Genomic DNA, 18021 nt, shown 5'->3' with positions numbered 1-18021 from the left:
GTCAGAATCACCAATTAATTTTCTTATTTTTTTAGCATCCTTTTTTATTATATTATTTACTGGGTTGGCTGTTTATTTTCCTTGTCAGAGAATGCAGAAATTAAGCAATAGTACCCAGAAATCTTCAGGGCACCACCTACTAGTCCTTTGCGGGCATATAATATAGAGAAATGTTCTTGTTGGTAAACTTTGCCAGGAAATTAAAGATAAGAAAGCATAGCTCTACTTTTCGCGGATCGATATTGCTCACATGACTGATAACGTCTGATCGAACTTATACAGGCTTATCAGCAACCGACTAGAAAAAAAAAATTTTTTTTCACTAAAACAATTGTCTTATTGTTGAAGATTCAAATCTAATAAAAAAATGGATTAAAAAAAAAAAAAAAAATCTTATGCGGATAAGATGGGCTTCGAACCCTTCAAAAAGAAATTCAAAAAATCGACTCCACTGTGCCATACCCCCGAGACATCCGCAGAGCTGAGGCGGCGTATGGACTTCGGACCTGACGGCGATTAAATCCTTCTGCCCTTGGGTTCACGAATTACGCAAGAAAATGTTCTAGCCGAAGCATCAGGGGAGAGACCAGCCAGCCCCCAGACCATATCGGCTAATCCCTTGCATCTCTGCCACGCACGGAATCGGTTGAAAGTATATTGTTAAAAAGTCTAGTCTATTCGGTGCATTGTTTTCACGGCTATTGTTATACTGATTCACCTGGAACCGTGGTCCAGTGGATAGATCGTTGTCGTTCAAGATACTTAACGTCAAGCTCGTCTGAGGAGGGTTAGCACTTGGATGGGTGACCTAAACATTATACCTACTCACGCTTTTGCTCCTTTTTTCCGTTTTCTTCTTTTTCTTTCTTTTTTTTTTTTCTTTTTTGATCTGTTTTTCTTTTTTGATTTCTTTTTCTTTTTCTTTTTTTTTATTTTAAAAATAATAGAATATAGAAATAGTGAAACTTTTCTATTTTTCAGTAACCTATTTCTGTCTATCCCAATCCGTCAAATTAAAATCTAACAGAGGAAAATCCCCAGAAAAAATGAAACTGCCGGCCATTTATTATTTTCATATAGGTGTCAAAATGAAATGCAATTTTGGCATTTTCTGACGAAGGAAAATACGGAGACACTCAACCAGACCTATTTTTAGACAGGGCTGCCACAGGCAACCCAGTAAATAGGAAGCGACATCACTGGTTTTAGTGAAAGATTGAACCTTCTCCTCAAACCCAAAGACAATAAAAGTCGTACATCTTCAAGGGTTGAGGTCTATAAAGACAAAACAGGCGGCAAGACAGGTAAAAAACCTAATCTCCTTCCCCCTCCCCCCCCCCCCCCCTCCCCCCCCGGTAAAAAAAAAGTCCATCTTAAGAACCCCCCTCTTATCACTCCCAACCCCAAATCAGCTAATTTCTGTGACTTCTACTATAGAAATAAAAAACAACAGTTTATTCAACTGGATATTATATTTGTATTTATTTAATAATTATCAATAATTAGTCTTCAATGTGTATTAATATTTGTCGTCACGGTGCACCATGTGGCTGTTTTAGCTCGGTGCCGTACCGTGATGCTTTCTAGGATTTTTATTGCCTGATTTTTTTCTCAAACAATGCGCGTGATTCAGTGCCGTGACCTTGACGTGACCGTGTTAGTGTCGCGCTCCTGCTATTTGATTGGATGGAGAGTAATTTCTTTCACAGTCGTAAGAAGCTGCTCTATTTATCTCGTCTCTTGATCAGCATGAAATGTCAATTGACTGATGAAGCGTCCGTTAAATCAGCTCCTTAAGCCGTCACAGTAAAGAAATAGAAAACGCGTGCGCGTGCTGTGTGCAGTTATAAAGCACGCGGGAATTGGCAGCACACGAGAGAAGTGTTAGGAGAAGCACGACCCGTAGCGAAGTGCTTCTCGACACTTCCCGAGTATTCTGTCAATCCCTAAGTACTTTATAACTGCACACAGCACAACAAGTTTTTTATTTCTTTTATAAAATGCAAAGGGGGCGTGCGTGCTGTGTGCTCTCATAAAGCATGCGCTCCCAACCAATCAGAATGCGAGATTTATAATAAGGACGTTTATAAATTACGTTTGTCAGTGATTATTTCTATTCTAGAAAACTTGAATTTTTTTATCAAATAGAAGTCTTCGACGCTCAATTTAATACAATAAACAAATCTATGTTACTTATTTTAGATTGTCTTTCATGTGACTTCTAATTTAAGATCTAAAGACTCGACCCCTTGTGTCTCTCGCTCAGAGTACTGATTTCCGACTTTGTTACTTAGCTTCACACTACTTGAGCACTGAAAAAATTCTGGTACAGAGGATTAAAAGAACTGATATAATACTTCTCTGAGAATTTTACCAATTGAAGTACGATTTTTTTGGCTATATCTTTCACATTCTCATATATATTTCATCATTTCTCTCATTTACTAGAAAGCGGTCGAAATCCTTGAGCACTGAAAAAATTCTGGTACAGAGGATTAAAAGAACTGACATAATACTTCTCTGACATTTTTTTCCAATTGAGGTACACTTTTTTGGCTATATCTTTCACATTCTCATATACAATTCATCATTTCTCTCATTTACTAGAAAGCGGTCGATATCCTTCCTTTTCTGCTCTTTTGTTCACATTTACGCTATTAATGTTGCCTGACTCGTCCTCAATATCTTCAAAAGACTCACTATCTCCTGACGCGGCGTCAGAATCGTGTTGTAGCTCAATCAATACCATGTAGAACAACCCCCCTGCCATGCCTCCTAGCAGACAGGCAACGACAGGAACCCAAGACCAGTTATTATGGGCTCTGGAAATACAAAAATACAGCGGTTTTCTAAGTATAGATCTTTCCTGAATTTTTACCCATTCTGAGTCCCAGGGGAAAACTGGGTTGAATTTGAATTTGGCATTTGAATTGGTATTGCAATAAATTACGGGATTGTTTTAGGAGATGGATTTAGGAGACGTAATTTTGGAAATAAGTCACCTCAACCTCAGAAAGACTAATGGACTACTTTATTTTATTTCATTTTTGTATTTTTCATTTTTTTTATTCTTTTTTTTTTGGGGGGGGGGGGAGGGCGGGGGACATACTCTAATTTTTTTTTTTTTTTAATGTACTGATTTTTACATGCACATTTTATAGCAATATAATGCTAATGGACTGGTATTAACATAAGGCCTGTTCGAGATCTTGGTCAATCTTGGGTACGCGTTATATTCATTAAGCCTTAATATATCGTAATGTTTGTACTTTAAACTAAACCCCAATCCCCAATGTATCCTGACTGAAGTTCATAATTATGGATTTCTGATCATGACTGACTCACGTAAATACTCCTCCGCCCCAGCCTGCCATGGCCGTGAAGATTCTAGGACCCAGATCCCTCGCTGGATTGATGGCGTAGCCACAGTTGAGTCCAAAAGTCGCTCCAATGATGAATACGGTCAGACCGATGAGGATCGGGGCGACGCCCTTGTGAGGGGCATTATTGTTCTTGTCGAGAATTGCGAATATGCACCCGACCAGCAAAAATGTTCCGAAAACCTATAAATAATAAGAGATTACGAACTGATTGGTTTGTGAACTGATTACTTTCTTGCACTTGGAGGGGTTGATTGATTTATGGAAGGATGGATTGAATAGGATAGATGGATGGATGAATTAATGGGCAAGCTATCGATGCAAGAATTGATGAATGGACATATGGATGGAATGGGATAGATGAATGGCAGAAGTGGATGAAGTGGATGGAATAGATGGGAGGAGATGAGATGCAAGGATTGTTGAATAGATGGATTGATGGAAAAGGATGGTTAGCATGGGATGATGGATGGAATGAATGCATAAATGGATGGAATGAGATGAGATGGTTGGATGGCGGATTGGATAGATCGATTGAACAGCGAGCGTATAAATTCCAGTGCCCTCACCTGGTCTCCAAATCCACCCCTAATGGACAAATATTCCTGAGGGTATGTGGCCCATATGCCTGCTGTAGCATTAGGACCTGTGATTTGACGAACACCACCATCGAATGCGTCGAGAGCGTCTTAATGTGAGATAAACAAATGCATCAAATAAGAGAACTAGCCAAAATAATAAGGTTACTGTTAAATTAATACGACAGCGTGCACCGTGCTGTGCCTTGGCTGCGTTGTCTTACTGTGAATTTATAATCATAAAGCTGTTTTCGTACGACTTTTAAAAACTCAGTGCCGTAAGCGCACCGTGCCGTGACCGTGGGCTTTTCTTAGAATTATCTATTCCTTCAATTTAAAAATAATTTTGTAAAGAAATGGCGGGAGAAAGGCAGATGATCATCACAAAGACCCCACGCTTTATCTTACATTTTGTTTTAACTTTTCTATAAAGAGAACGAATGATTAAACAGTATTTCAAGGCAAACATAGCTGGATCTATCCCAGTCAAGTGTGTTTTCCAAGCATTTTTTAAAAAAGCACTTCATTTCAATGACAATGGAGAAGCTAAAAAATGTTTCGTTAAAAATGGTCTTTTTCAAGCAAATTTTACTTAAAAAGAATTAAAATGGAGAAGAAAAAAAGGTTTCCAGTTAAATGTGATCTTTTTTTCAAACAAGTTTCAAAAATTAAAATCTATTGAAAAAGTCCATAAATTAAAGCATATTCCTTTCTCATTCACATTTAAAAAAATTTATATCATTTTATCAATTTAGTGCATATTAACGAAATTCTCTTTCCTTTGGGTCAATATGAAATGAAACAAACCCATACCAAGGTAAACACCGTAGACACAAGCAGATGCAAAGAAAGCCCCAGACAGCTGGGCTAGCCAGTAGACAGGTACTTTGGTCCAACACAGTTTCCTAGCAACCGCAAAGGCAAGTGTGACTGCTGGATTCATATGAGCTCCTGATATAAAGAAGATAGATATACAGCACTGAGATATACTTTAAATAAAGCCACTCATATGCTTTAGATGATGTCTTTGCATTGCTTGTCATTTTGACCAGTAACATATATATTGAGCCTGAGAAATGAAATATGACCATCCAAAAAATATCTTGGTTGGTGCGTGATCTTGACAACCGATCTACTGTATGGCCATTTAGATTTTAAGCCCTGATTTGAATAAATTATCTTCACTAAGAAGCTTTTAAGCGTAAAGGTTTAATGATTATAATATATATATATATATATATCCTTAAATATATATACCCTAAACAAAGCTAATCTAACTCTTTATATACTCACCAGATATCCCACCGGCCCAATAACAGCCCAGAGTTATTCCAATACCCCAGCTAAAATTCACGGAAAAGAATGTGCCTTTGGTCTCACGGCTCAACACCATCTGAGCAATAGAGCCACATCCAAAAGTCTTTGAAAGAAAATAATTACAGATAAATTTTAATCCTTGTTGGTCATTAATAGCATGATCAAAATCAAATATTCTGACTATAACAGACCAAACTAGATTTTTCCGGTTTTTGAAGTACAAGAATTTTTTCCTGTTTTGAGTTACAAGAAATAATTTTTAAAAATTAGGTAGAACAATTGTTCCTAAAATGTATTATGTGGGGATTAAGAGAAGGTAATGATGTTTAAAAAGCTGATGGTCTAGGATGAATATGAAAGAAGGCATTTTTCAAATTACAATATTAAAGAAATTAAAATTATGAGACTAAACTTTTTATGACCTAGCTACATAGGATGCATGCATTTATATTTCATGAGTACTTACGACAAGTATGAATGTTGCCAACAACTCTGCTATCGCCAGCCGCAACATCTCTGGTGCTTTACACCTTGGAAGACTGGCCATAATGTTTACAATTTACTCAGAAAACCAACTAAAAGGCAAAAGAGAATATTTGAATGGCAGTTGTGAAAGTTATCTAAACACAGCTGTAACAGTTATAGATGTATCTTATAACTACTGGTTAAGCAGTTAGAAGATTGAGCAATGAACCCAGATGAGTTGAAAATTACACTCTCTGTATGAATTCAAAATAGCAGTGGGTTAAAGTGGTTTTGATGATTGAATGACAAAAGAATTCTAATTCAGTTGTTGATTGGACAGAAAGCAATATATGATAAATGCTAATCAATGTATACCAGGGACATAGGAGCCAGGGTGGCTAAGAGTGCTACAGTCTCCCCCTCCCCCCTCTTTTTGAGAAATGATTTTTCGCATTTATTATCTTCAATAATGCTAAATCACAATTTTATAACTAAATTCTTATATTCAAAAATAGGAGAAGCAATTGGCTCATACCAGCAGGCATATACTTTCTATTTTTAGACTATGAGACTTTAAGTTGGGTGGATAAATTTAGTACATTTATCTGCATTTAAAAACTCATTAATAATTCATGAAGGAAACACAATAGAAATCATGACCATGAAGGAGGTTTTATATCTGATATAGATTCGTCTTCATTTGCATAAACTTTAACTTGGATTTTCTCTATCAAACTTGGTTCATTTCGTAAAGAATTCGGTACAGTATGAGAACATACATCTGGGGTTTTTTAAGCCGTTTAATAAACTCGCAGATCGTGTTTTATCGGGTCTAAAACCACTCGGCTACGCCTCGTGTTTTATACCCGATAAAACACTCTTGCTCGTTTATTAAACAGTACATAGAACATAAATTAAAACATAAAACCTTTTTGTGTGTGTGTGTGTGTAACCAAAGGGGAAGGGCCGGATTTTCAGAGGGGACGGACATCAGTAAAAATTCTAAAAAAGCTGACTTTATTGGAGGGTCATGAATTATGAATTTCTTACTGATTGAAAGAGGTAGGGCTCAAACCATTTTTCAAATTTTACTACGAATCCCCAACCTTCCCCCACCCCCCACGTAATTAAAAAATGTATCTAACCTAGTAGAAGTTGCTTACATAGATATACCAAACTGTGTAGATGCTATTTCAAAATAACGGTTATTTTAAAAGCGCAGTTAAAAAAAGAATATAAAACGAATAAATCTTTGAACAATTGCGCTAGAAATATCGTGATAGAAATTGACGTGATGTATCTCATGTTGTTGATATCAATGCATCACAATGTTTACTATGAATCAAATAACTACCAAGCAAAACAATTAAGAAAAGATTAACCTTTAGTACATATTCCGAGTTTAATATTGACCTTAAACTTAAACACGTCTTCAACCTATATATATGAGTGTCTAAGGGTAGGTCAAAACACATTTTTAAAAGCAAAAATAGATTTAGAAAATAGATTTGTCTCGAAAGTTACGTAACCTTGTATAAAGTCTCCCTGTTGCATAAAACCTCAAATATTTTCAGAAAATATTATAAAGAAACAATTTACCTCTTTATTTAAAGCTTTTTTCAGGTGCCAGTTTGGTGAGAATTGTTTCGTAGTCTAGATCTTGTAGTCTTGAAAGTCGTGACAAGATATCAAATTCGCGCGCAAATGAATGAATAATCACGTGATTAGTTATTCATTTCATGAGAAATGTAAATCATTTATTACTTTAACGTTTTTAAAAAAGCTATAAAATCTTAAAAATCACAGTATTTTTCCACAATTTTTTTATTTTTTCATTTCCAGGATTTAAAAAATGAGCTGTGGAGAATATATATCGAATGTTTTTTGACTAATTAATTTTACGACCTAAGATCTGTCGCAGGTGGCGTAAGAGGTTGTAATGTTTTGGTCCTGTCATCTTATCAATCGCTTGAGCCATTTTGTGACAGATTCAAGAGTCCGATTCATCTCAAATGACTCAACGAGAGAGTTTTGGCTTCTCAAACATCATATGGGCGTTCCACACTCCCGAACTCCTTTTGACCGATTCATAGCTTTCAATGGACGTCATTTCTAGTTAATTGCATGTCTTCGTAAAGAGAGGATCCTGAAAAGGGGATCCTAATCCCATTCCCAGCCCCCACTTTGACCAAATCTTATAATTCCGGCCATCCTATCTCTCTTTTCATAAAATCGCATTTTCCCAGCTCAAGAGAGGCGCGCGAATTCCAGCTCCCATTTTACCCCTTCAGGACCTTCTAATTTAAAATGGCCACAATAGTTCTGCATGCGCAGTTTCATTCCCTTGGTACAAAATAATTTTTTGGGAGTCAATTTTACTTTAAAAATGGAGTTGAATCCGGGCGACAATGATGACAGAATGACTCCTATTTTGGAGTTAAAATAACTCCACTGTATTTAGAATGAATATGATTCCCGGTGGAGAGTAACAACAACTCTTTATCTGAGCTAGAGTAATTGAATTCAATCCCTTGTGGGATTTTATTTCAAGGCTTTGGAATAAAGACGGCCAATCAATAGGTTGCTATGAAAAGACGTCGCTTCCGGTTATAACTATTTTTTGTGGCTTGTAGAATCTTGGAGGTTGTTTTGATCTCTTGTTTTCTGGTTTCATGTCGTAGAAATAGTCAAATACAATAGTTTGAGGACTTATTTTGACATGTTTGGACTTAGCATCCGCTAGTTGCCCCCCAGTCAACTCCAAAAAAGTCACGTGATTGATAGTAAGCAATTAATCACAGTTAATATCAAAAACTTTATTTACATTCGAATTTTAAATGACTCTCTTTGAGTAAATAAGGCGTAATGATTGTAAGCCACCTATATATGTTCAATAACTTATTTATGATCTTAATATATACAGTCAATTCAAAAAACGTTGTCGTCGACCGTCTCAAGCCTAAGCGACTGGACCGAAAGGAATATGGGTAAAAATCACTGAAGCGGTTAAATATTCGTTCTGAATTAATTGTTCCCGCTAGTAATAAGATAATAATGGCGAGAAACAATCCATCAAATTCATGTCTTCGGGTTTAGGGAAAGAAAAACAAAGTAGTTATGATTCAGTTCACAATTTCGAAAATGTGAAGGCATTAAAAAAACGTCTCCTTCAATATTTAATTCCCGCTCGCCTACGAAGGTTCGTGCTGTAAACCAGGCATAACTAGTCAGATAAAATTATGGAGTCAACTCAGATTCAATGATTGCTACCCAGAGTTCCTTTCGGTCCAGTCGCGTAGGCTTGAGTTGGTCTACGGCAACGTTTTTTGAATTGACTGTATCTATAAGATGTACTCCGCTTAAAGGTCCAATAGCATCTGAATATCTTCGTTTAGGATTTCCATCCAACGTTTTTTCTCTTGGCAACCAAAGTCGTCGTTCGTCACCTTAGCAACAAGGTTGACTGGTTCCTTGGAAAGTGGCGGTAATGGAACCGGAAGCTGTTCTGCTCTAGATCTTTGAGTGCTGTTCTTTGAATTCATTGTCCCGAATGAGGCAACACTGCACGCTTGTGAAACTTTGAAAATACTTTGCAGACCTACTGACCGTTTTTCGTTTATCGCCATGTTTTTGGTATTGAAGATTTGGCCTCTGAAAACAGTAAATAGAATTGGAATAAATCAATAACGCAGCGCACTGATTCTAAAAATAGCTTAAAGATTTGGACAAACATTGCATCGGTTTAACCGCTACGAGGATTATACGAACCGATTCTATCATTTTTATTCAAAGATACAACAATAACCCATGAAAACTAAGATCAACTGCGATCGGCTGTGAAAATTATCTGCTGAAAGTAAACTTGTAAGTTTGTTTGTCCGAATTTCGCCTTTGTCTTCGTTTTTATGACGTTACGGTTGACCACATTCATGGTTCCGACTCCATCCCAAGTTACCACAAGCTCAACAAATTATCTAGAATATCTCAGAATATGAAACTCTGATTGCGGAAAATTGATTACAATTGTTGTATGTCTAGCATGAATAAAAATCCCCCTGGTGATCTACTCCGTTTTGCCGGTGTCCAAATAGTAAAAAGAACAGTCAAATAGACACAAAAGAAATCAATGGAATTAGGGTCTACGCGTATTATTTTTATATCTATTTCACGGGTTAAATGCCTTCACTCTTTCACGGCTCTATTGGTATTTAACTGCTACTACTACTACTTTATTTAAAAAATATCCATACCAGCGCACGTCCAGCGCAAGTGACAATGAAATAACTATAAATACTTTTCTAATCGATAAATAGCTGCTTAAAAATATTATTTCCAATTGTCATAGTTCAAGAAATGTAGAAATTTTTTTGTTAACTCGGATACTTACAACAAATCAGTTTTCCAGGTATTAAGGCTACCGTGTAGATGCTTGATGAATGACCAATGCAGAATGGCTGGGATCACCGTCTTGACCGGCAATTTGTTCAACCCTGATGTCAGCCAGGATTACAAGTATCAATCGGGGCGGGGACGGCGGAGAATATTTTAAAGGGGGGAGCAAGTCTCTCTTTTTATTCATATCATACCTCAAACTAAGGGTATTTAACTCTCGTAATAAGTGTACGGGGGCTAAAGCACCTCCCCCGGCTCCGCCGTCTCTACGAAGACTACCACCTTAACATGCATTACGTCATCTAATAAGAAATGTCTCAGGGATGACGACTTTATCTCCACACCCTGATTAGGATAAATTACGAGCTTCTCTACTTAATAAAAGGCGTGTTATAAAAGGTCCTAATTAAAGACGGCGGGTTCGGGCTGAGACGTTTGCTTTAAAATCCACTTTTTCCTCTCAAATGAAAACGAACAACAATGACTGGTGATCTACGTGTAGATATATGACATACTAAGATTTCTCCACGTACCCCCCTCCCCTCGGGAAGAAAATCAAGCATTATGATTGGTTTGAACTTACGGTGTTTTTACGCCTTAACGTGTTAGTTCAAAGCATAAGCCATTTGACAATTCCCTGACAAGTGAACGAAAACAAGCGTTTCCGTAGTAACCATGACTTAATAATACAGCAATGAGTTAAGGGTCGTGCTTTTCCATAGTAACTATGACACAATAATACAGTATTACCATAGCAACGAGAAAAGGGTCGTGCGGTTTCCATAGTAAAAAAATATGTGTTGACGCACAAAGACACTCCTACTGAACGACATAGAAAAGAAAACAGATTTTAATTAGGGCTAAGATTAATTTGAGCTAATTAGTAGTAATTGCTCGTATAGGTTTGAAACGACTTCTCCCGACTTTCATAAAAATCACAACAACAACAACAACAACAACAACAAAAACAATAACAAGAATATATTAAAAAATTGCCACAGCATGACTCATATCAAGCTTTACTAGAGAAAGCTCACTCCATATATGGTATGATCAATTCCATATTTGGATTGTGCGGAAAAGCGGCAAACAAAAAGGCCGTCGTTTTATAACGAATTCGACATGAACATTTTTGAAGAAGAAAAGAAAAGAAAAAAAAAAGACAAGTAAAAAAAGACAAACTTTGGAAAATCGAGGAAGGATACGGGGACGATGCTAACTCGTCAGTGGATCTGCCACGCAGACAACAGACACAGGGAAATACGACACTCAATGTTTGATATGATATATGGTGTGCCGGTTTTGAAGCGTTTATAACCAAGAGTTGACCGCGTTCACCGAAAGGAATTATAGGTCAACTGTCTTTGGTTACTGAGCATTTTCTGAATGAGGACTTAATTGTTGCAATGTATAGATTTCTCTTGTCGATTGAAATGGAATTTATGAGTTCGACTATAGCCTTTATGATCAATTTAATGAATGAAGAATTCGTATTTCATGGGTTTTCTGGGCATAATCATGAGAAATGCTAATCAAAATATGATGTTGAATCCTCAATTCTGATTGTTTGACCTTGAGGTCAATTCAGGTGGAAGTTTGCAGAAGGTCAATTATCTAGTTTTGCAGTATAATTTTTCAATAAACCTATCTAGCTTCAGGTTTTCTTAATGCTTTCAAGCCGCCATTTTTCTTGTTGAAAACTGTGGGTTTTTATGAGTTTCTTAATAGCTCCGTTAAGAAATGCTTTCGTGCAATATAAAGAAAACGTCTGTCAAATTCCCAAAATTTGTTTTTTTTATTCCTCCCCCCCCTCCCCCCCACAGTTTTGATTTCACTTACGTCACTCTTAAACGTCTCATTTGCAATCAGTGACGTCATAGTCGCCATGACAACAATATATGGTGGACACATTTGATGTTAAATCATTACAATTAACTTGGAAACGATTTTAAATCATCTATAGTGTTAGTAGCTTTTCGGTTAAGCACACATTTGAGCGCATTATACAATGATACTAACAGAAGATGACATTATTCAGAATGTCACAATTAAACTACGGAATTCGTTAAAATTAAAATAAAAAGTCTGGTAGGACCCTGATGGCAATGAATCTCTTTCGTTAGTCAGTGTAGAGCATCCGAATAAAATACAGAAAGCTATTGGTTCAATTCCCATCAGGGACGATTGTCGGATTCTAGTCGGATGCTCTACCACTGACTAACGAGAGCATAAAATAAAATAATATGTTGCTAATAATATACTATTTAGTTCATATTACATTCTCTACTTCGATCAGTACGACCCTTTTGCCCTTCGCTTTTCTCGTGTTGAAAAGATCTCTCTCTTGGGCTCACTCCTTAAAGATCTTTCCGACACTCAAAAATCATATTCGAATCTTTGCGCGCCTTTGTTTTTCCCACTTATTAAGTTTATATTGCACTCTCTAATTCAGCATGACAGTTTTTGCCTTTGTTTTCGGACTCAGGAATCAAACAGGGATCGCCTTCATTCTGCATTGATCCAGACTTCTCGTTGTCTTCCTGCTGGTCTTTCTTGTTGGGGTGATGCAGTTCAACGAAGAAGATGTACAGACCCGCACCCAGTACCCCGCCAAGAGAACAGGCAACACAGGGAACCCACCACCAGTGATTTCCAGCTCTGAAGTCGAAATATACGCAGTCATGATATCATTGCATTGGAGTACATTTGGTTTGAATAGTATGAAGTTTAAGCGTTGTGATTGAATTTTAAAAAAATCGCGCGATGCTAGGTCAACGACTGTGCGAGTAATCAAAAGGGGTTCCTCAGAGTCTCTAGCATTTGATCGAGCATGCGCAATAAGAGTGAAAGGGCTCTGGGGTCGAGAATGTAAACAAGTGCCAGGACTCAGCATCGTCACGGCCATAAACCTTTCACATCAGTCACATGAATATGAAATCATTCAGAATTTCAACCACGTGAAGCCTTCCCTGCTAGCAGAGTCTCTCTTCTCTTTCTCTACCTTCTTTCAAGCGGGGAGGAAGGAGACTCTGCCGATGTAGAGCGTTTCCCTTGATACACCCTCGTCCACGATTGTGGACGAACAAAACCAGTTTTAAAACCGGTTTTTAACCGATTACTTGTAGTGCGCATGAGCAAATGTAACACACCGTGGCGCCGAACATTGTTTGACGAGAGCGGCTGTCAAAATCATGACAGCGTTGCTAAGTTACGCCACGCATGCGCGACAGAAATAACGTCCTACATCGGCAGAGTCTATTTTTCTCTCTCAACCAAAACAAAAGGAAAATAGGCTATGCTAGCAGGGAACGTGAAGCCGTAATCTTGATTATTTATACTCACGTAAACACTTCAGATCCCCAGCCTGCCATGGCAGTAAAGATCCTCGGTCCCAGATCTCTCGCAGGGTTGATTGCATAGCCGCAGTTAAAGCCAAATGTGGCACCAATGACGAACACAACGAGGCCGATGAGGACTGGAGCGATTGTTTTGTCCGGACCGACGTTGAACTTGTCGACGATGGCGAAGACACAGCCAACGAGAAGTGCGGTGCCAAATAACTTTACAAACAAAAGAAAGCTTATCTTAGACTTTAGTGGTTTGTTGGACGACTAAATCAGTTTAGACGCAAAGCTTTCCATTGGCTGATCTAAGTCAGGGCGCAGCTAACCAACTCATCGAATAGACCAGTTTCGAATTCCAAATTACCGCTGTGTTCCTTGATTACAGACTCATTTGCACAGGGTTAGCCTCGTATCAGTGTTTAAATATTCACAAATACCAACAGAAAAGTAAAGAATGCACAACTACAACAATACAAACATTTTGAAACTCGACGGACCTTGACTGGAACACGTGAATATTCTGCACGAACTCGAGGCTAAGCCTGTGCAAATGAGTCTGTAATCAAGAAACACAGCGGTAATTTGGTATTCAATTGGGGTCTATTGGGTCAGTTTTACGCGGAGGAAGTGGAAACGCAGAATAGTCCATTTGCTCTTTACCAATCTAAACATATCAGTCATACCTGATCGGCAAACCCGACTCCAGTGGTCAGGAATTCCTTTGGATAAGTGGCAAATATCCCTGCTGTTGCAAGCGGTCCAGTTACTTGTCGAACGCCACCATCGAAGTGATTTAACGCATCTGAAAATAGATTTGGATATAATATATTCAGTACCGCTACTGCTACTGCTACTGCTACTGCTACTGCTACTGCTACTGCTACTGCTACTGCTACTGCTACTGCTACTGCTACTGCTACTGCTACTGCTTTACCGTAGTAAACGCCATAGATAAAAGCAGATGCCGCAAAAGCCCCAAACAGCTGGCACAAACAGTACACAGGGACTTTCTTCCACGGCAACCTGCCACTAACGGCGAATGCAAGTGTTACAGCAGGATTCATGTGGGCACCTGTGAAAAGGGCATCAGTATGTTAGGCGCCGATAAATCTCTTTAGTGTAGTGATTGCCATTTCAGATCACGTCCCATTCTCTTAAGAATAATTTCTTTGTTTGAGATGTTCATATTCATGTGCTTTTTTCACGCGCAACCAATAAACAAAGAAATGATACTCTAGGGAATGAAAGGTGCATGTTCTGTAATGGGAAAGTATATTGCACCAAGACGAATCAGGTCTATAGAGGCTTTGCACCGTCACGTGATGGCAGCCATAACAGGAGGCAGGAATAATAGAGTCTGGTCCATTCTGATATTCAAGAAAAAGAATTCAGTTTCCCAGGGGGGGGGGAGGGGGGGGACTACTTGTTGTGCCTCCTGTCATGGCTGCCATTACGTGAAGGTGCAAAGCCTCTATTGTTATATATTTAGCTCCATACGACTTTAACAGTAGAAATTTTCTTCTTGGGAAATAAATTTTGTCAAGTAAAAACGTTGCATTGTTCATGTCGATAACATGGACCCCGTGAAACCACCCCCAGTGTGTGACCGGTGGCAGTGATGTGCGTACAAGAGTGTGGCTTGATGAAACACTGGCTGATAATGTGAGCCACTAATGCATTACTTCTCAGTGCTGTATTCGCGGAACTCATAGGTGAGTTAAGGTGCACGTTGCTTCTTGACTGTAGTTGGACCGCAAAAGGACCCCTCCTATAGGCTATGTGTTCCCTCATGCAGTCGACACCTTTCCTTTTGTGCGACAAACAGAGTTCCCAGGAAAGAAGAAGAAAGAGGAATGAATCCAATTATTATTCTATTTGTCGGGGGTTTAATATGAGTGAGTATTGATACTGAAACGGCCGCGTCGCGTCGCGCCGTGTCATGCCGTGCCGTGCGGGTTATGCATATAAGGCATACCTGACACACCGCCAGCCCAATAACATCCCATAGTAACGCCAACACCCCAGCCGAAGTTGATGGAGAAAAATGTTCCATTTTGTTGCTTGCTGAGAACGGCCTGTGCAACAGAACCGTCACCAAATACCTTTGAAGAAACCAAAAATAAATATTTAAAAAAAAGTAAAAATAAAAATAAATAAATAAATGAATAAATAAAAAACTTTGAAAAAGCAGAAGAGTAACACTATCAGCTCAGATGTTGTTCGCGCGTAAGGTCGTGGGTTCAATCCCCGGCCGGACAAACACTCAGGGTCTTAAAATAACTGAGGAGAAAGTGACTCCAGACTTTATCATTACTAACCATATAGAAGGGACGTAAAAATACCACTGAGGACTAGCAGTGACCGCCCTCAGTGCCCATGCTAACCCACATCTTATGAGAAATTTATAATTCACCCAAAAAATAATAATGAAGCGCTATATAAATCATAAATCGTAATTATAGTTAGGGAGAGATAAGTGCGGGAGATATTTGAATTTTGGAAGAAAAAAGGGCTAGTTAAGTAAGAAGAGACTTACAATTAAAATAAAAGTTGCGATGAATTCCGCTAGTGCCTCACGCGCCAGAGGCGGTAGCCTTCCTCGAAACCTGCTCAAAGCCATCCTTAAAAATGGCAACAATTCGAATTAGTTCAAACTTACACTCTCCAACATTACGCCCTAGGGGCAAGTACGCCCCGTGACGACAGAATAAGGACAGAGATGCGTGACATAAACTTATGTGCGTGACAAATTTATCCCTAAAAACAAAAGCAAACTGAAACTTCAAATATTGGTATTAGTATAAAGAGTATGTTGTAAAACAAATGTGGTTCATTGCCGCGTAGCTAGCGTGACACAGCAAGCATACAGTTGCGTGACATCAACATATGTGGCATCAACATCTTAAACTTGTATGACATAAGTATGTGTAAATAGAAATGTGTTAAGAGCGGCATGAAGTACGAATGAATTTCTAGCAATCATTTTTAAATGAAAAAAAAAAAAAAAAAAAAAACAATTTCGCAACTGCGTACGATTCCCGAATTTTTCCGAATGGATTCCGAGAGACTTCCGAACAAGAGAGTGCCATTTGTGAGTTACCAGGTTAACAATGAATATAACGAAGAGCAATAAAAGATCGCACACGAACAAGACAAAATAAGAAAAATAATGATTGCAATGGTATGATACTTATTGCCATGCTCATGTCAGCAGCTCTATCTGGCATTACCCTCTGACCTGTTTGCCACACACTGACGACTTACGAGCTGATTACGTTGCTTCAATATACTACTCTCTCTGACTGTGCAGACAAATTATACATCGTATTCGGTTCCACCAACGTAAAATCCCCACTTAAGATTCCCAAAACAAAAAATTCCCTTGACATTCTTTGAAGTCTTTCTCGAAAAAAACAAATATCAAAATGCTATTTGTTCTTATGTGCGATTGTAACCGCGATGATGATGATGATGATTTTACACAAAAATATGTAAATCAACGACCGACAATCCGTCCTTCGATGTTTTGAAGCTCAGAAAGGATTCCTTTTTGTGAGAATAACAGAGGGTTTTCTTTCCGTTACAGCTAGCTGGTTGTAAGAACTGAGAACTCAAGAACCCCCAAAATGTAGGGTTTTTTTCCAAATCTCTTTATCCTGGTAATCCCCAGGCGACAGATAAGAGTAAATTGGAAATGACAATATTAGAATAACAATTTCAAGGGTTTTTTTTCTAATCTTCAAATAGCAAAAATTCAAGATTTGAGTCAAATGTATTTCTATTTAGCTATTATTGTATGGCTTTCTCCGAATCGTTCTGAATCGAGAGTGCGCGTAATATTGAAAACTGCCGCGCTAATGCTATAAACAATGCACTTTTCAGCTTTATATTTCTGTCTTGTAAGTTTGGAATTACATACCACGGACAAAAGCGCATTTATCTGCAGAATTGAATCGATTGCTCACGTTGTAGAGCGCAGTCATAATGGCTGGCAGGTGAAAAATATCTTTAAAACACAGTAAAACAATGCTATTATCGCCGTATCTACGAGCGATGAAATGAGGTCGGATGTTTAACATACGATAAAAGAAATGCCAATACACCAAAAAGGCAAGGCGTTTGACATGGAATAAAACTAATTCGAAAAATAAATAAATAAAAGCGAGAAAAACAAGATGAGAAAAACAAGGGTTGAAGATGAATCTCTCGACGGTTATTTTCCCAAGCGAAAATGTTTTTAAATACTACAACGAACCCCGCTTATCGACACGACTTACCTTGAACGGTGAAGAAGCAGTTTTATTCCTTTAGCTTTGGGTAAGGTTTACGGGTGAATTGAAATCCTTACCGCGAAATGTAAAAAGGGGGCGTTCTCTTCCGATAAAACCAAACCAAACCTTTGTGAATTATTCCCGGAGCTGGATTCAAACATAAATACATAAATTACGACCTACTACCCTGTAAATTCAGTATTGACCTCGAAAATGATACTAACAAGTATACTATTACAGCTCTTAGCATTTAAGGTTTTTAAGATCCCAAAAT

General features: G+C 38.1%; 2 protein-coding genes across 3 annotated transcripts; both read right to left on the bottom strand.

Moving 5' to 3' along the window:
* Nucleotides 1-1453: 1453 nt before the first annotated feature.
* LOC116287650 (aquaporin-3) lies at nt 1454-7434 on the bottom strand. Of its 2 annotated transcripts, XM_089039918.1 has the most exons (7): nt 7340-7434; nt 5742-5850; nt 5252-5378; nt 4772-4909; nt 3950-4068; nt 3346-3563; nt 1454-2822 (listed from the first exon to the last, which is right to left on the bottom strand). In XM_089039918.1, exons 2-7 carry the CDS (start codon nt 5820-5822, stop codon nt 2597-2599), a joined length of 909 nt encoding a protein of 302 aa, XP_088896044.1. In that variant the 5' UTR covers nt 5823-5850; nt 7340-7434; the 3' UTR covers nt 1454-2596. The 2 variants fall into 2 exon arrangements, with proteins under 2 accessions (XP_088896044.1, XP_088896043.1); XM_089039917.1 differs by lacking the exon at nt 7340-7434 and having other exon boundaries at nt 5742-6008.
* Nucleotides 7435-10700: 3266 nt separating this feature from the next.
* Nucleotides 10701-18011, bottom strand: LOC116287631 (aquaporin-7). Its single transcript, XM_089039916.1, has 7 exons — nt 17754-18011; nt 16013-16097; nt 15452-15578; nt 14411-14548; nt 14160-14278; nt 13475-13692; nt 10701-12790 (listed from the first exon to the last, which is right to left on the bottom strand). The coding sequence occupies exons 2-7, from the start codon at nt 16094-16096 to the stop codon at nt 12562-12564; spliced, it is 915 nt and encodes a 304-aa protein (XP_088896042.1). The 5' UTR covers nt 16097; nt 17754-18011; the 3' UTR covers nt 10701-12561.
* Between the last annotated feature and the right edge of the window lie 10 nt (nt 18012-18021).

The sequence above is a fragment of the Actinia tenebrosa genome, unplaced genomic scaffold, assembly GCF_029948245.1.
Source record: "Actinia tenebrosa isolate PJP-AT-01 unplaced genomic scaffold, QUT_ActTen_1.0 PGA_scaffold7__59_contigs__length_16204524, whole genome shotgun sequence".
NCBI lineage: Eukaryota > Metazoa > Cnidaria > Anthozoa > Actiniaria > Actiniidae > Actinia > Actinia tenebrosa.
This window is presented reverse-complemented; position numbering and strand designations above follow the sequence as displayed.